Source organism: Aquarana catesbeiana, linkage group LG01 (genome assembly GCF_042186555.1).
Source record: "Aquarana catesbeiana isolate 2022-GZ linkage group LG01, ASM4218655v1, whole genome shotgun sequence".
Lineage (NCBI taxonomy): Eukaryota > Metazoa > Chordata > Amphibia > Anura > Ranidae > Aquarana > Aquarana catesbeiana.
In genome coordinates, this window is record NC_133324.1 from 143,283,486 (window position 1) to 143,303,237 (window position 19,752).

The following is a 19,752-nucleotide window of genomic DNA, read 5'->3' on the forward strand; positions in this document are numbered from 1 at the left end:
TGTCCTGTGGTCTGATGAGACCAAGGTAAACTTATTTGGTTCAGATGGTGTCAAGCGTGTGTGGCGGCAACCAGGTGAGGAGTACAAAGACAAGTGTGTCTTGCCTACAGTCAAGCATGGTGGTGGGAGTGTTATGCTCTGGGGCTGCATGAGTGCTGCTGGCACTGGGGAGCTACAGTTCATTGAGGGATCCATGAATGCGAACATGTACTGTGACATACAGAAGCAGAGCATGATCCCCTCCCTTTGGAGACTGGGCCGCAGGGCAATATTCCAACATGATAACGACCCCAAACACACCTCCAAGATGACCACTGCCTTCCTAAAGAAGTTGAGGGTAAAGGTGGTGGACTGGCCAGGCATGTCTCCAGACCTAAACTCTATTGAGCATCTGTGGGGCATCCTTAAATGGAAGGTGGAGGAGCGCAAGGTCTCTAACATCCACCAGCTCCGTGATGTCGTCATGGAGGAGTGGAAGAGGACTCCAGTGGTAACCTGTGAAGCTCTGGTGAACTCCATGCCCAGGAGGGTTAGGGCAGTGCTGGCAAATGGTGGGAACACAAAATATTAACATATTAACACTTTCTTCCCAATTTGGACATTTTCACTCAGGGGTGTACTTACTTTTGTTGCCAGAAGTTTAGACATTAATGGCTGTGTGTTGAGTTATTTTGAGGGGACAGCAAATTTACACTGTTATACAAACTGTACACTTAATACTTTACATTGTAGCAAAGTGTAATTTCTTCAGTGTTGTCACATGAAAAGATATAATAAAATATTTACAACAATGTGAGAGGTGTACTCAATTTTGAGAGATACGGTGTATATGTGTGTGTGTGTGTATATATATATATATATATATATATATATATATATATATATATATATATATACAGTGGGGCAAAAAGTATTTAGTCAGCCACCAATTGTGCAAGTTCTCCCACTTAAAAAGATGAGAGAGGCCTGTAATTGTCTTTACAGGTATACCTCAACTATGAGAGACAAAATGTGGAAACAAATCGACAATCACATTGTTTGATTTTTGAAAGAATTTATTTGCAAATTATGGTGGAAAATAAGTATTTGGTCACCTACAAACAAGCAAGATTTCTGGCTCTCACAGACCTGTATCTTCTTCTTTAAGAGGCTCCTCTGTCCTCCACTCATTACCTGTATTAATGGCACCTGTTTGAACTTGTTATCAGTGTAAAAGACACCTGTCCACAACCTCAAACAGTCACACTCCAAACTCCACTATGGTGAAGACCAAAGAGCTGTTGAAGGACACCAGAAACAAAATTGTAGACCTGCACCAGGCTGGGAAGACTCAATCTGCAATAGGCAAGCAGCTTGTTGTGAAGAAATCAACTGTGGGGGCAATAATTAGAAAATGGAAGACATACAAGACCACTGATAATCTCCCTTGATCTGGGGCTCCACGCAAGATCTCACCCTGTGGGGTCAAAATGATCACAAGAACGGTGAGCAAAAATCCCAGAACCACACGGGGACCTAGTGAATGACCTGCAGAGAGCTGGGACCAACATAACAAAGGCTACCATCAGTAACACACTACGCCACCAGGGACTCAGATCCTGCAGTGCCAGGCGTGTCCCCCTGCTTAAGCCAATACATGTCCGGGCCGTCTGAGGTTTGCTAGAGAGCATTTGGATGATCCAGAAGAGGAATGGGAGAATGTCATATGGTCAGTTGAACCAAAGTAGAACTGTTTCGTAGAAACACAACTCGTCCTGTTTGGAGGAGAGAGAAAGAGGAGTTGCAACCAAAGAACACCATACCTACTGTGAAGCATGGGGGTGGCAACATCATGCTTTGGGGCTGTTTCTGTTTCTCTGTAAAGGGAACAGGACGACTGATCCGTGTACATTAAAGAATGAATGGGGCCATGTATTGTGAGATTTTTTAGTGCAAACTTCCTCCCATCAGCAAGGGCATTGAAGATGAAACGTGGCTGGGTCTTTCAGCATGACAATGATCCCAAACACACCGCCCGGGCAACGAAGGAGTGGCTTCGTAAGAAGCATTTCAAGGTCCTGGAGTGGCCTAGCCAGTCTCCAGATCTCAACCCCATAGAAAAACTTTGGAGGGAGTTGAAAGTTCGTGTTGCCCAGCGACATCCCAAAAACATCACTGCTCTAGAGGAGATCTGCATGGAGGAATGGGCCAACATACCAGCAACAGTGTGTGACAACCTTGTGAAGACTTAAAGAAAACATTTGACCTCTGTCATTGCCGACAAAGAATATATAACAAGGTATTGAGATTAACTTTTGATATTGACAAAATACTTATTTTCCACCAAAATTTGCAAATAAATTCTTTCAAAAATCAGACAATGTGATTGTCTGGATTTGTTTCCACATTTTGTCTCTCATAGTTGAGGTATACCTATGATGACAATTACAGGCCTCTCTCATCTTTTTAAATGGGAGAACTTGCACAGTTGGTTTCTGACTAAATACTTTTTTGCCCCACTGTATATATATATATATATATATATATATATATATATATATATATATATATATATATATATGTACACACACACACAGGCATGTATATACATACGCGCACACACATGCGGACATTGTGGACAGTTTATGGGATAATTATGAAAAACACAATAGCTGTACTATATAGGTGGTACCTACTGATAGATGATTCTATGTGTGAGGTATATTATTTACTTTAATACTATAAAGGTGCTGTGGGGGTAATTCTTATGTGGCGTACACACGGTCGGACTTTTCGTCTACAAAAGTCCGACAGCCTGTCCGACAGACTTCCGGCGGACTTTCGGCGGACTTGCAGCAGACTTTCTAACGAACGGACTTGCCTACACATGACCACACAAAAGTCCGACGGATTCGTACGTGATGACGTACACCGGACTAAAATAAGGAAGTTCATAGCCAGTAGCCAATAGCTGCCCTAGCGTGGGTTTTTGTCCATCGGACTAGCACACAGACGAGCGGATTTCGGGGTCCGTCGTAGTTACGACGTAAAGATTTGAAGCATGTTTCAAATCTAAAGTCCGTCGGATTTGAGGCTGAAAAAGTCTGCTGAAAGTCCGGAGAAGCCCACACACGATCGGATTACCAGCCAGCTTTAGTCCGTCGGCGTCCGTTGGACTTTTGTAGACGAAAAGTCCGACCGTGTGTACGCCCCATTAGGGTTCTGTTTCTAGTACCGAGGATTTGAAGAAGGTTCGCTAAAATAGCCCGACCCCTCAATGAGTTGCTTTAGAGCCCTTTCACACTGGGGCGGTTTGCAGGCGCTATTGCGCTAATAATAGCGCCAGCAAACCGACCGGAAAGTGCCGCTGCTGTGTATCCAGTGTGAAAGCCCCGAGGGCTTTCACACTGGAGCGATGCGCTTGCAGGACGGTAAAAGAAGTCCTGCCAGCAGCATCTTCGGAGCGGTGAAGGAGCGGTGTGTATACCGCTCCTTCACCGCTCCTGCCCATTGAAATCAATGGGACGGCGCGGCTATACCGCCGGCAATGCGCCTCTGCAGAGGCGCTTTGCGGTGGTATTTAACCCTTTCTCAGCCTCTAGCGGGGGGTAAAACTAATAATAGCGGCGTTTTACCGCCGACGCTGCCCCCCGCCCCAGTGTGAAAGGGCTCTAAGAATGAGGAGGAAGATGTGGATGCACCCAAGCTAAGTAAGCCAAGTAAGGGACCTAGAGGACCATGATAATCTGTTTGAGACCAGTGGACAGAGCAAAGTGAGCAGGTGTTTCATCAGCTGAAGAGAAGTCTAATTAGTAATCCAGTTCTAGCCTATGCTGACCCCTCTAAATCATATGAACTACACGTTGATGCTAGACTGACGGGGTACTATACCAAGAACATGATGGGTATCTGTAACCATTCACATATGTAAACATAAGTCTGACCTCTGCCGAAAGAAATTACCCCTCCTCAAGTTGGAGTTTCTGGCCTTAAAGTGGGGCAATAGTAAACAAGTTAAAGGATTATCTGTATGCTGCAGACTTTCTGGTCAAGACGGACAACAACTCACTTACTTATGTGCTTACCACGGCTATGTTGGATGCTACTGGGCACCAGTGGTTGGTTGCTCTGCCCGCATTATGATTCAGCCTAAAGTATTGCTCTGAAGAAACAGAGATGCCGATGCTCTCTCCAGAAAACATAGCTCAGACACCTTCCCAGGAGGTTGGACACAACTATCTCCAGAAGGAGTGCAAGACCTGTTTCAAGGGGCAGAGTACTGTTCCAAGAGGGTGACAGAAGCATAAGTTGTCAGAGTCACCACAGCAGGCATCCTCAAATATTAAGTGACCTTTTTCAAGTAAGAGATGAGGGCCTGCCGAGGTTGTCAAAGAAGGATCTAGGGAATATCCCCTCTGTGACTTAACCTTGAAAGGCTCTGGAAAGTCAAAACCCAGACATGTTGTTAATAGACACCCTGAAGGAAGGACGACTAGTCCACAGGGAGTGGAATCGGTTGCAGTTGAGAGACAGGGATGCCTACTGAAGAAGGGGCACCTCAGACAACCCTAAAGATATATGGCAGCTGTTTCTACCAGAAAAACATGGAGAGACCACATTAACAGCTTTACACAATGAGCATGGCCATCTAGGACAAAAGAGGACTTTCAAGTTAGTCAGAGACTGCTTCTATTGGATTAGTATGTAAGCCGAAGTTGAAGGCTACTGTCATTCTTATTTAAGATGCATTCAGCAGAAGACTGCCAACCAGAGCTGCCCCTATAGGCCATCTTCAAGGTCAAGGACCAATGGAATTGGTGTGCATTGTTTTCCTGTTTCTGGAGCCTGACTCAATTAAGCAAGAAAATGTCTTGGTAGTAAAGGACCACTTTATTTGGTACACCCAGGTATTCCCAAGGACCAAAAAGTCTCAACTGTGGCCAAAGTTACTGTGGAAAGGTTCTTTGTCCACAATGGCCTGCGTCAGCATATCCATTCCTATCAGGGAAGACACTTCAAGAGTAAGCTCATTAAAAGACTGAAAGAAAGCAATGATTCAATCACACTGTTCTGTATATGCGTGGGACTCTCTTCCGAAAAGAAGCAGCATTGGAGCAGATATATTGCAGCTATAATGCATGCTTATAATAGCACTGAAAAATGATGCCACCGGCTATTCAACCTACATGCTGATGTTTGGGAGGAAAGGTCAGTTACCTGTCGATCTGGACTTTGGCACTTCCTTAGACTTCAAAAACAGCTCACTGAGGATAAGTAGATCACGTAAGAGAGTTTCAAAACAATGTATGAAAAAGCTTTAGAAGTCTCAGGTGCCTGGGGCCAACGGAACATTAAGAACTTTGGCCTCAAAGTAAGAGTACAAGACTTGCAACCTGGGAACAGAGTATAAGTAAGAAATTGAGAGGGGCCACTGAGAATATGCCCATGTCTCCCCCTTACTAGTACAAGGATGCCATCCACAAGCACAATTCCACGCACACCGACAATTCAGTCTCAGTCTAGGGGATGTCCATTTCGAATTTATTTCTAAAGAACTTGAACAGGAGAAGGATTTAGGGTCACAGGACACTCCAAAATAATACTAGCAATTAATGGGAGGGCAAACTTCTCACTAAATTTCTCTACAAACTTTTCTGGATGTAACAGGGAATAGCCAGTATATAGTGGGGATGGAAAGTATCCAGACCTCCTTAAATTTTTCACTCTTTGTTATATTGCAGCCATTTGCTAAAATCATTTAAAGTGGAGGGCCACCCTGAAAAAAAAAAAATTGCACCAAAAATCCTAAAAAAATGTAAAAAAAAAACATTTGAAAAAAAAATTTTTAAACTTACCTGAACCCTTGTTGCTAGGCAGTCTTCCTATTCTGCCTCTTCCTATTCCGTGGCGTGTCCTGTTCCTCGGTGAGCAGCCCCGTTGCCTTCTGGGAACTGTGTGTGTTCCCAGAAAACCACGGGGCCATTCACAGAGCGCCGTGCCGCGCCATTCGCGCGTTCGCAGTAGGAAACTGGCAGTGAAGCCGCAAGGCTCCACTGCCTGTTTCCCCTAGTTAGGATGGCTGTGCCGGGACCCGAGAGCCGAGGGACGGGTTGGCCTCGGGCGGCCAACATCGCAGGCACCCAGGACAGGTAAGTGTACTTATTTAAAGTCAGCAGCTACAGTGTTTGTAGCTGCTGACTTAAAAAAAAAAATTTTCCTGGCCAGAATCCCGCTTTAAGTTCATTTTTTTTCCTCATTAATGTACACATAGCACCCCATATTGACAGAAAAACACAGAATTGTTGACATTTTTGCAGATTATTAACCACTTCCCGCCCGCCCTATAGCAGATTGACGTCCGGGAAGTGGTTCTGTTATCCTGACTGGACTTCATATGACGTCCAGCAGGATAACATGCCGCAGCGCGCCCCCGGGGGCGCGCATCGCGGCGATCGGTGGAGCGGTGTGTCAGTCTGACACACCGCTACACTGATCTTGGTAAAAAGCCTCCGGCGGAGGCTCTTTACCACGTGATCAGCCGTGTCCAATCACGGCTGATCACGCTGTCAATAGGAAGAGCCGTTGATCGGCTCTTCCTCACTCGCGTCTGACAGACGCAAGTAGAGGAGAGCCGATCGGCGGCTCTCCTGGCAGGGGGGGTCTGCGCTGATTGTTTATCAGCGCAGCCCCCCCTCAGATCACCCCACTGGACTACCAGGGATGCCACTAGGACCACCAGGGAAGGGGCAACGTGGATGGCCAGGTATGTACCCCATGGCCATCCACATGTGCCCAATCTGTGGGCACTGATTGGCACTATTATGTCAATGATCTGCCCAGCAATGCCCAGATCTGCCCAGCAATGCTTTATCAGTGCCACCTGTCATTGCCCATCTGTGCCACCTGTCATTGCCCATCGGTGCCACCTGTCAGTGCCCATCAGTGCCCATCTGAGCCCATCAGTGCCCACCTATCAGTGCCCATCAGTGCCACACATCAGTGCCACACATAAGTACCCATCAGTGCCACCCATATATACCAATCAATGCCACCTACGAGTGCCCATCAGTGCCGCCTATGTGTGCCCATCGGTGCCACCTATGAGTGCCCATCAGTGCCGCATACCAGTGCCACCTATCAGTGCCCATCAGTGCCACCTATCAGTGCCCATCAGTGCCGCCTATCAGTGCCCATCATCAGTGCCCGTTAGTGCCACCTCATCAGTGCCACCTCATTGGTGCCACCTCATCGGTGCCCATCAGTGCCACCGTATCAGTGCCCATCAGTGCAGCCATATCAGTGCCCATTATTGAAGGAGAAAGCGTACTTATTTACAAAAAAATTTAACAGAAACAAAGAAAAACTTGTTTTTTTTCAAAATTTTCGGTCTTTTTTTATTTGTTGCGCAAAAAATAAAAACCGCAGAGGTGATCAAATACCACCAAAAGAAAGCTCTATTTGTGGGAACAAAATGATAAAAAATTTGTTTGGGTACAGCGTAGCATGACCGCGCAATTGTCATTCAAATTGCAACAGCGCTGAAAGGTGAAAATTGGGCTGGGCGGGAAGGTGTCTAAGTGCCTGGTATTGAAGTGGTTAAAAAAGAAAAACTGAAATATCACATGGTCCTAAGTATTCAGACCCTTTGCTGTGACACTCATATATTTAACTCAGGTGCTGTCCATTTCTTCTGATCATCCTTGAGATGGTTCTACACCTTCATTTGAGTCCAGCTGTGTTTGATTATACTGACTGGACTTGATTAGGAAAGCCACACACCTGTCTATATAAGACCTTACAGCTCACAGTGCATGTCAGAGCAAATGAGAATCATGAGGTCAAAGGAACTGCCTGAAGAGCTCAGAGACGGAATTGTGGCAAGGCACAGATCTGGCCAAAGTTACAAAATAATTTCTGCTGCACCTAAGGTTCCTAAGAGCACAGTGGCTTCCATAATCCTTAAATGGAAGACGTTTGGGATGACCATAACCCTTCCTAGAGCTGGCCATCCGGCCAAACTGAGCTATCGGGTGAGAAGAGCCTTGGTGATAGAGGTAAAGAAGAACCCAAATATCACTGTAGCTGAGCTCCAGAGATGCAGTCGGGAGATGGGAGAAAGTTGTAGAAAGTCAACCATCACTGCAGCCCTCCACCAGTCGGAGCTTTATGGCAGAGTGGCCCGACGGAAGCCTCTCCTCAGTGCAATGCACATGAAAGCCCGCATGGAGTTTGCTAAAAAAACACCTGAAGGACTCCAAGATGGTGAGAAATAAGAGTCTCTGGTCTGATGAGACCAAGATAGGACTTTTTTGGCCTTAATTCTAAGCGGTATGTGTGAAGAAAACCAGGCACTGCCCCTCACCTGTCCAATACAGTCCCAACAGTGAAGCATGGTGGTGGCAGCATCATGCTGTGGGGGTGTTTTTCAGCTGGAGGGACAGGACAACTGGTTGCAATCAAGGGAAAGATTAATGCGGCCAAGTACAGGGATATCCTGGACGAAAACCTTCTCCAGAGTGCTCAGGACCTCAGACTGGGCCGAAGGTTTACCTTCCAACAAGACAATGACCCTAAGCACAGCTAAAACAGAACAGCTAAAATAACGAAGGAGTGGCTTCACAACAACTTCATGACTGTTCTTGAATGGCCCAGCCAGAGCCCTGACTTAAACCCAATTGAGCATCTCTGGAGAGACCTAAAAATGGCTGTCCACCAACGTTTACCATCCAACCTGACAGAACTGGAGAGGATCTGCAAGGAGGAATGGCAGAGGATCCCCAAATCCAGGTGTGAAAAACTTGTTGCATTTTTCCCAAAAAGACTCATGGCTGTATTAGATCAAAAGGGTGCTTCTACTAAATACTGAGCAAAGGGTCTGAATACTTAGGACCATGTGATATTTCAGTTTTTCTTTTTTAATAAATCTGCAAAAATGTCAGCAATTCTGTGTTTTTCTGTCAATATGGGGTGCTGTGTGAACATTAATGAGGAAAAAAAATGAACTTAAATGATTTTAGCAAATGGCTGAATATAACAAATAGAAAATAGGGGGTGACTAGTTCCCCTAGGTTTGAGAGGCAGTGCCACATCCAATGTATAAATAGCCTCCCCTGACAATGAGCTCCACCAGTCAGCTGAGCGCAATTACTGGCGCCAGCTGATTCGGAGCTCACCCCATAAAAATACCAGATTCACTCACTCCCAGCTCGAGCGTTGTACAAGCTGGATGCTGGGATGCGTGACTGGCTTACTTTTGAACCTGTCTTAAAAGGTATCTTTGAAAATTTATATACTCCCTAAGTCAGCTTATATGTTTTTACTACACAATCCCTTTTTAAACTTCCCTCTTTAAAGGCTTAACACTATTGTCACTTGGAATTAACATACAACTATGTTTGTTGTCAAAATATTTTGCTTATATTGACTATTATAGCTGTCAACCCTGTAGGATATTTAAACAATCATCTACACTGATTATACCCATGCCTACAGAAATAGATCCTTTTGGATACAATGCTACTACTTACAGGCACCAGCTAATGCTTTAAACATTACCTGTATATTCAATGCCACAATCATGCTATAATAGGGTTCACTCATACTGACTATTTTCTCCTTCTTATATAAACAAACTATAATATCTACTTAATAAAAATAGCCATTGGGCTATATAAGTATATAAGGCTATATGAGCAATGTAAGAAATCCTACTTATTATTTACATTAAGAACACTGTTATCGCTTATTCTTATCTCTACCAACACACTACCAGATAAGCATAGTTTAGCAGGATTAATTTTATTTGCTACTTTCCGAAACACACTGTTTTCCTTTATGGTCACCTTTCCACCTACATCAATACAACATCATATTAACCTATACTCCCTTACACTATTCTCATTTTCAGCTACCAAGTTTATTTACAACCAAGATGCATTACACATGCCTCAACTTGTAGCAGACATATGATATATGCATACTATTTGGCAACAGCGTGAGTCGCTCCCATTAGAATGGTTCCATTGCACTGCATGAAGCGCGAGTTGTCAGGCTGCTAAGTCGCCTGATAGGTCGCCCCAGTGTGACCCGGTACTTAACGTTTCCAAGAGATCACTTTAAAAGGTGGTTAAAATCTTAAAAATGGCTAAAAAGAGTATCTAAGGTATTAAACTGGCACACCCCTGCAGTAGAAGACAGAGTATACTCATTTATTCAGTGACTCGTGACTTCCTCTATTTCAGTACTGGAGAAGAGAGTCCTGGTTATTCAACGCTTCTGAGGAATGTCAGGTGCCTGTGTGCTGAGGGTTCCTTCTTTCAACCCCTATGTCACTGCTGAATGCTGCAGTAATATAGGGGTTAGAAAAAGTAATCAGCATACAGCGGCCGATACAGGAAGTATTGATGCCAAACAGGCTGTCCTAGGCTACAGGGCTGGAATGTAGCAGGGGTAGGAGAAATGGACATTGGATGGGTCCTACTACAGGAGGTGCTAATTTTAAATCTTACAAATCTTTAGAGACCTAAAGAAAAGATCAATAGAGCCAACCCTGAAGACAGTAGTGTCACATACCCATAAAGTACTCACCTAAAAGTGCAATGGATTCATCATCTAGAATCTCTTTCATGGCTAGAAACTGGAGTTTAGCAAGGTTCTGGAACTGTTCAATGAAGTAGTTAGCAGCATGAGTCATTCCTTGGCCCTTTGGCAAATACAGCTTTTCCAGATGAATGAGGGAGCCCAATGCAACAGCTGTGAGGAAATAATGAATAATTGTATTTATCGCAATTACATTTTAGAAGTAAAAATTTCTGAGATTAAGTGCCTTAAAGAAAACCTTTGGTAACGAACTTCTTTACTTTCTCTACAATCTCCTATTGTAGATCTTCACTCAACTGAGCTCCCAGTCTCTCTCAATAGACTTGCTGATCCACTGCCACTGGATCCCCTGAGCTCTTCCAATCTTCTCACACAGTATCTTCCTCAAGCGTCACCCCCGATTCCCTGCTGGGTCCCTAGATTGGCACTCACAGATACTCCTCAAGCATCACCCCACTGTCCTGCTCGGTCCGTAGCTTGGCACACAAGACTGCTCTGCAAGCGTCACCTCCGCTGGCTGGGTCCTTGGCTTGGCACCTGCTCAAGTTTCCCAATTCTTCACCATCCCGGTTGGTGAGAATACTGCTCTGGCACTTGCGTAAGCGACTCACTGTGGTCCCTGGTTACAAGGTGGATGGTCTATTAGTGGCGACAACTTCCCCTCTACCTCCGACCATGACTGGTTCTCCGTTCAGCAGAACCGTCACTTCTGGTTGGACTGCAAGATGCAATCCCAACCCTATTCTGCTTACTTGCTTCTGGATAGGCCCTCAGACAGCCTAGCAGCCAGATGTCCCTGGGATAGGCCTCATGCTCTGGCCTAGCAGCCCGGGGCAGAACAACACACGTCCACCCAGACAGCTGTCCAGGCGGCACAGAACCCTGATCACCTGACTCCACCCAAATAAATAGGCTCTCCCAGCAGGCCAAGGGATTCTAGAAAATCACTGCCCATTGTCTGAATTACCCCATCTATTCCTAATGTCACCAGGTACCCAGCCACCCAGCAACAGAAGAGAGAAGTGCAGCAATTCCAGAATTAGGGTGAAGTCAGTTGACTCCCTAGCAATTGGCCAGGGCAACTATCACTTTGAAAATAAATTTAAGAGCAACCCTACCTAAACATCAGGATGCTACACAAATAAAATACATATAGCAGAACACAAGCACCAATGATTGTCCAAAATAGTGCTGTAATTAACCATCATGCAGGTGACTCAGTGAGGGACCTCCACCACTTGAAATACTAGCAGCTCACCTCCCAAAGTGGACCCCTGAAGGAATAGGATCACAAGCGCTTTCCCCTAATGGGGTTTGTATTACTTTGTCGGTGGATGATATCACCAGGCTGAGCTGCTAGTAAACAACCGTGTACAATGTGAATCAGCAATGGCCGCAGGTGACGTCACGTGATTCCCTTCAGTGCGTATGCGTTATGTCCCAGGGGGCTGACAAAGTCTCACCCCCAGGATGTAATGGGTACGGATGGAAGGGAATCACCTGACGTCACCCACGGCCATCGCTGATTCACATTGTACACGCTTGTTTGCTAGGCACTGGTTTGCAGTGCCTTGCTTTGGAGATCTTGTCCAATTCACTTCCTGTCAGCTCAACCTGGTGATATCCGTTAATACAAAGTAATACAAACCCCATTAGAGGAAAGCGCTTGTGACCCTATTCCTTCAGGGGTCCACTTTGGGAGGTGAGCTGCTAGTATTTAAAGTGGTGGAGGTCCCTCACCTGCATGATCGCTCATTACAGCACTATTTTGGACACTTATCATTGATGCTTGTGTTCTGCTATATGTATTTTATTTGCATATGTTTTTTCTAGCGCTGCACTGTTTTATAATATGCTATCTCTATGGGATTTGATAATTTGACCCTGAGTGTTCAGCGGCCTTACAGTATATGTTTTATAGGGTTTAATTGTGCTGATTGACATTTATTTACTAATTCTCAACTAACAAATGTCAGTCAAAAATCAATAGTGTATATAATTCTCTGTGCTCGTGCGCTAATAAAACTTTGATTACTTCATGTGTCTCCCAGTGTGCACTTTCTACAACCTTACAGAGGACACCTTCGCTAGAACAGCTGGACTTCTATTGCTAAAGGTTGAATGCCGCTTCCAAAGGATATCCCCTGGGCATTTATTCATATAAAAAGAAATGAAGACACATCTATAGCACAACCCAAATATTTATTATTAAAAGATTACCACCAGGTTATACACGCAAATGGTTTTAGTGTTTACAAGCATACTGTATGCCAGCGTGGTAAAAAGTGGTAAAAAGTATCCCTGCAACCGCTCAGACTCATTTATGAATAATCTTTTGGACAGCTCGATGCGCTGGAAAATTTTGATCACATTTAATTTGATTATTAGCACTGCATTCATTTAGAATATGGATGTGTTTGATTTTTGTAAGAACAGGAGTTACATAGTTACATAGTAGGTGAGGTCGAAAAAAGACACAAGTCTGTCAAGTCCAACCTATGTGTGTGATTATATGTCAGTATTACATTGTATATCCCTGTATGTTGCAGTCGTTCAGGTGCTTATCTGATAGTTTCAAGAAACTATCAATGCCCCCTGCTGAGACCATCGCCTGTGGAAGGGAATTCCACATCCTTGCCGCTCTTACAGTAAATAACCCTCTATGTAGTTTAAGGTTAAACCTCTTTTCTTCTAATTGTTAAACTCCCTTCCGCGAAAACGTATTATCCCTATTGTGGGGTCACCAGTATGGTATTTGTATATTGAAATCATATCACCTCTCAAGCGTCTCTTCTCCAGAGAAAATAAGTTCAGTGCTCGCAACCTTTCCTCATAATCAATATCCTCCATTCCCTTTATTAGCTTTGTTGCCCTTCTTTGTACTCGCTCCATTTCCAGTACATCCTTCCTGAGGACTGGTGCCCAGAACTGGACAGCATATTCTAGGTGCGGCTGTACCAGAGTCTTGTAGAGTGGGAGAATTATCGTTTTATCTCTGGAATAAATCCCCTTTTTATTGCATGCCAATATTCTGTTTGCTTTGTTAGCAGCAGCTTGGCATTGCATGCCATTGCTGAGCTTATCATCTACTAGGACCCCCAGGTCCTTTTCCATCCTAGATTCCCCCAGAGGTTCTCCCCCCAGTGTATAGATTGCATTCATATTTTTGCCATCCAAATGCATTATTTTACATTTTTCTACATTGAACCTCATTTGTCATGTAGTTGCCCACCCCATTAATTTGTTCAGATCTTTTTGCAAGGTTTCCACATCCTGCGGAGAAGTTATTGCCCTGCTTAGCTTAGTATTGTCCGCAAATACAGAGATTTAACTGTTTATCCCATCCTCCAGGTTGTTTATGAACAAATTAAACAGGATTGGTCCCAGCACAGAACCCTGGGGGACCCCACTACCCACCCCTGACCATTCTGAGTATTCCCCATTTATCACCACCCTCTGAACTCGCCCTTGTAGCCAGTTTTCAATCCATGTACTCACCCTATGGTCCATGCCAAGGGACCTTATTTTGTACAGTAATTGTTTATAGGGAACTGTGTCAAATGCTTTTGTAAAATCCAGATACACCAAGTCAATCGGCCTTCCTTTATCTAGATGGCAACTCACCTCCTCATAGAAGGTTAATAGATTGTTTTGGCAAGAACGATTCTTCATGAATCCATGCTGATTACTGCTAATGATACCGTTCTCATTACTAAAATCTTGTATATAGTCCCTTATCATTCCCTCCAAGAGTTTACATACTATTGATGTTAGGCTTAGGTCTGTAATTCCCAGGGATGTATTTTGGGCCCTTTTTAAATATTGGTGCTACATTGGCTTTTCTCCAATCAGCTGGTACCATTCCAGTCAGTAGACTGTCAGTAAAAATTAGAAACAATGGTCTGGCAATTACTTGACTGAGTTCCCTAAGTACCCTTGGGTGCAAGCCATCTGGTCCTGGTGATTTATTAATGTTAAGTTTCCCAAGTCTAATTTTAATTCTGTCCTCTGTTAACCATGGAGGTGCTTCCTATGATGTGTCCTGAGGATAAACACTGCCCCTCGATTCCCTCGTGAAGACTGAGGAGAAGAATAAATTCAATACCTTCGTCATCTCCCCATCCTTTGTAACCAGATGTCCTTTCTCATTCTTTATGGGGCCAATATGGTCTGTCCTCTCTTTTTTACTGTTTACATGCTTAAAGAATTTCTTGGGATTTTTTTTGCTCTCCTCCGCTATGTGTCTTTCATGTTCTATCTTAGTCGTCCTTATTGCACCCTTACATTTCTTGTTGCATTCTTTATAAAGTCTGAATGCTGATGATGATCCCTCAACCCTGTATTTTTTGAAGGCCTTCTCCTTTGCTTTTATATGCATTTTTACATTGGAGTTAAGCCACCCAGGACTTTTGTTCGTTCTTTTAAATGTATTACCCAATGGGATACATTGGCTAATGCCCTTATTTAATATGCTCCTAAAGCAAACCCATCTCTCCTCCGTATTCTTTGTTCCTAATATTTTATCCCAATTTATGCCTTTTAGCAAGGTTTGTAGTTTAGGGAAGTTGGCTCTTTTGAAATTCAGTGTCTTTGTATTCCCTTTAGGTTTACTATTTGTGTGATTTATACTGAAACTAATTGACCTGTGATCACTGTTACCTAAATTGCCCCGTATTTCCACATCCGTGATCAGGTCTGTATTGTTGGTAATCAGTAGATCCAGTAATGTTTTATTTCTAGTTGGTGCATCTACCATCTGACCCATAAAATTGTCCTGCAAGACATTAAGGAACTGGCGAGCCTTAAAAGAATGCGCGGTTCCCTCCGCCCAGTCTATGTCTGGATAATTAAAATCCCCCATTATGATAACACTTCCCATCCTTGCTGCTAATCCAAATTGTGATAGGAGATCTGTCTCCACTTCCTCCCTCAGGTTAGGGGGCCTATAGCATACTCCCAGTATTATTTTCCCCTTAGCTTCATCCTTTTGGAGCTCTACCCATAAGGATTCCACCTCCTCCCTAGCTCCCTCAGCGATGTCATCTCTCACATTTACTTGTACATTATTCTTGATATATAGGCATACCCCTCCCCCTTTTTTACCCTCTCTATCCTTATAGGGTATAGGTATACCCTTGAATGTTTGCCAGCCAATCATGAGAGCTGTTGAACCAGGTCTCTGAAATTCCCACAAAATCCAAATCCTTCTCATACAACAGTATCTCTAGTTCACCCATCTTGTCCGCCATGCTCCTGGCATTGGTGAACATGCCACATAGTTTAGACCGGTCACATATTGTCCTCGTATTGGGTGTTTCGAGATTGCAACTAGGACTGAGGATCCAACCTAGGTGTTTCAGATACTTGCCTATGGTCCTCAAGTTCCCGTTCAACGAGGCTACCGACCGGTCTATCAAGAACAGGTCATCTAGGTATGCTATGACAGTTATACCCTGAGCCCTTAATCTGGTCAGAGGAGGAACCAAGATCTTTGTGAACACTCAAGGTGCAGTGGCTATCCCAAAAGGCAGAGCCACAAACTGGAAATGGCGCCTTCCTATCTCGAAGCGCAGAAACTTCTGATGAGCAGGAAAAAATGGGCACATGCAGATACAGTGGCTTGCGAAAGTATTCGGCCCCCTTGAACTTTTCAACCTTTTGCCACATTTCAGGCTTCAAACATAAAGATATAAAATTTTAATTTTTTGTGAAGAATCACCAACAAGTGGGACACAATTGTGAAGTGGAACGAAATCTTTTGGATTTTTGAAACTTTTTTAACTAATAAAAAAATGAAAAGTGGGGCGTGCAAAATTATTCGCCCCCCCTTGCGTTAATACTTTGTAGAGCCACCTTTTGCTGCGATTACAGCTGCAAGTCGCTTGGGGTATGTCTCTATCAGTTTTGCACATCGAGAGACTGAAATTCTTGCCCATTCTTCCTTGCAAAACAGCTCGAGCTCAGTGACACTTGTTGGTGATTCTTCACAAAAAATTAAAATTTTATATCTTTATGTTTGAAGCCTGAAATGTGGCAAAAGGTTGAAAAGTTCAAGGGGGCCGAATACTTTCGCAAGCCACTGTATGCATCTCTGATGTCTATTGATGCCAGAAATTCTCCTCCCTGCAGGATGGAGACTTCTGTCCTAATTGATTCCATGCGGAAGAACCGAATCCTTCGCGGAAACCACCTCTTGCGACAAAAAGTCGCTCTAACGCTAGAAGGAGCGACTGCTTCTTCTCTGGATCTCTGGGGACACTTAATCTGAGGAAACGAGGAGAGGGAAACTCTTGGAACTCCAGTGTGTAACCTAAGGTTACTGTGGAGATTACTCATCTGTCCTGAAATCCTCCTGCCAGAGCTTTGAGAACTGTAGCAGTCTTCCCCCCACTCGAACGAGAGGGGGCGCCCCTTCATGAAAAGGCTTTAGAGTCCTGTCTAGCAGGCCTCTTCCCCCCGGACTTCTCTGACTCTGGGATTTGACTTTAGTTTCATGACCCAGACGGAGAAGACCGTCGCGACTGCCTAGAGGCTGATGCCCCTGGCACTGGGGAAAAGAGTCCGTTTGAAAGAGGGATGCTTACTTCTGTTCTTAACAGATAAGAGAGTGCTCTCCCACTAGAGAACCCTTGAATATAATTATCCAAGTCTTCTTCATGCACCCTGAAAGGGAAATCCAGCCAGAAGCTTCATATATGGTGCTTCAGCTGACCAATCTTTTAACCATAAGATTCTACGCATATGCACCAACCCAAGTGAAAAAAACGAGGGGTTTGCCTGATAGAATCTCTAATGGCGTAAACAGCAAAACATAAGGCCGCTGGAAGGTTAGTCAACCCCTGGGCCTGCTGTTTGAGTAAAACTTTGATGACCTGCTTAACATGGTCTCTTAAGTTTTGACAGACACGGATCGCTGCCACTGCAGGTTGAACTACTGAAACCTGCTAAGGAGAAAATCTCCTTCAATAGGGATTCCATCCTTTATCCACAGGATCCCTGAGCCTCTGAGCATTGTCTACAGGACAAGTCAGACTACAGAGGAAATGGCGGCATCAACGGCCGGCATCCCCCACATCTTTATATACATTTCTTCTATAGGATAAAGTGTTGAAAACTTTTCCAGGCGGAAAAAAACGTTTATCTGGGTGATCCCACTCAGAATAAATGAGCTTTTTCAAGTAATTTATAAACAGGAAAAGCATGTGTTGTTTAAGGAGGTTTCAGTCTTGACCCCAAAGAAATAGAGGGTCTTTAAACTGATTCAGATACGGGTATTTTAAATGTGGAGCGGACCAATCAAGCAAGGATCTGTACTAAGACTTTCTCATCCTGAGAAGCGAAGAGGCCCTTCTCCACTTGATTCCTCAGAGAAGGAATCATTCATCCCATCCCGATCCTCTGAAAGGGATTTTTCTCCCCTATCCCAGAGCTCCTCTGCTTGAGGGTCCTGGGTAACAGTGCAACAGTGCAGTGAAGTGAAGATGCAACTACGGCCATTAATCCTTCCTCTTGACCATTAATGGCTGAGGAAAAAAACCACCTGTGTAATATATCCAGGGGCTGAAGTGCAAAAAGCAGATATAGCCCCTGACCCCAAAGGCTCTCCCTGGCTAGCCGTCCCTGGCCCCTAAGGGGGGGAGATGCTGCCGAAAGGGGGTCCTCAGAATCTGAACGAGATCCCCTAGAGTCTCTGGTTCTTGGGGTATGTGAACCTCTTCTACCTATAGTGCAAAGCAACAAGGAGGAGGTATCACAAAATTAACACTGACTGCTGAGCGATAGTCTGGCAAAAGCCTTGCTACCAAATGCCCAGTCTGGTGTTTCTTAGTAAATGCTGCCTAGGAGAATGCCTGTGTCCCACCTTACATGCGACCGTCAGCTCTGTGTCCCTCCAAGGCTTTGTGCACCTGTACAGTGTGCCTTTTAATAGCCTGCAGCCTGCAATGTGGGTGTCTGAGCACACTGGATGCTGTGCTGACACCCCACCCCGCCCCCCACCCTCTACCGCCCCCCCTTTCGCGTTTCGAAAAAATGAGCACTTCCCGCGCTAGCCAACCCTTCTGGAACCAACATGGAGGAAGGCTGGGGGAGGGGGAAGAAGGAGAGAGGCCAGTAGTGATGGGCCTGCACGTGCAATGGTGGCGGCAGCGGCGGTGATAGTGCGGTGTAAAACCACCTTACAGCCCACCTGCGGCCTCCCCTTAGCCTGGGGGGAATATCCCAGAGGAAAAAAAAAACCCCATCCCATCCTACCTGGAGCCGGCCGGGGAAGCTTGTGCAGCGTCGAACACTGAGACAGACATCAGCATGAGAAGGTATGTGCTCTTGGCAGCCCGCGGTGGTCACAATAGGCATAGCATGCATTTACCTTAAAGGAGAAAACCTACTAGAATTCAAAATTCTGTGGAATCTCCTCTTACCTTATCCAGCCGCAGGGTTCTGTACACAGACCCAATCTTCACCTCTCACGGTGGGCACCGTTTAAAAAAAAACGTTAGAAACTGGGGCCCCCTACAAATAGGGGGATCCTGCAGTTATGGCTCTGTAAAGCACCTAGCCAGAAATAAGGTGTTAAAGACCCTTGTCTGATATGCGGGGTCCAGCTCTCTAAAAAATGAAGCGTTACAGGTAAAACCTCATTTCTTCGGACACAAGGCCCGGGTACCATCCAATTCGGCCATGAAAAGACACTTTGAATGGATCTGGTACGCCTGGCTTGCCCCAGTATAGGATTTAGGATATTCCCTTTGGAGCTTCAGCACAGGACATCTTTACACGTCCAACACCTAAGACACTGGCGTAAAAACTGAGGTATCCCTGTAAGGGGAGGGATTATATAGGGGGTTTAACTTCCTGTTTAGGGTGTGACCAGTGTCCAATACCTAGTCATACCTATATAACCCATCAGTTATTACTGTGGCTCTGTGTCCCGTGATGTTTGAGAAAGAAATATATTTTCCTAGGTCTGAGAAACTGTTCAATATTTAATTCCCCAATTGGGAATAATCACTTTGTTGAAGCTTTTAAGAGGTTTGCAATATATGATAAGAGTATTCAATTAAAACATTCTTTTAATTCACCATATATAAAAAGAGGAAAAGAGAACAAGACCAAAAGGGATGACATTGTGATACGTCAGACAGATAAAGTGGGGTGGGTTGTGGTTCTTAACAA

General features: G+C 44.6%; 1 protein-coding gene across 7 annotated transcripts in view; it reads right to left on the bottom strand.

Moving 5' to 3' along the window:
• LOC141135237 (baculoviral IAP repeat-containing protein 1-like) overlaps positions 1 to 19,752 on the bottom strand; it is a 183,235-nt gene that overhangs the window by 17,052 nt on the left and 146,431 nt on the right. For 5 of the 7 annotated variants that reach the window (XM_073624414.1, XM_073624417.1, XM_073624415.1 and 2 more), the window contains one exon: positions 10,567 to 10,731. The exons of the other annotated variants lie outside the window; for them this stretch is intronic. In XM_073624414.1, the coding sequence (XP_073480515.1) occupies positions 10,567 to 10,731 (165 nt within the window). The remainder of the gene's footprint in view (positions 1 to 10,566; positions 10,732 to 19,752) is intronic. 7 annotated transcript variants of the gene reach the window in all.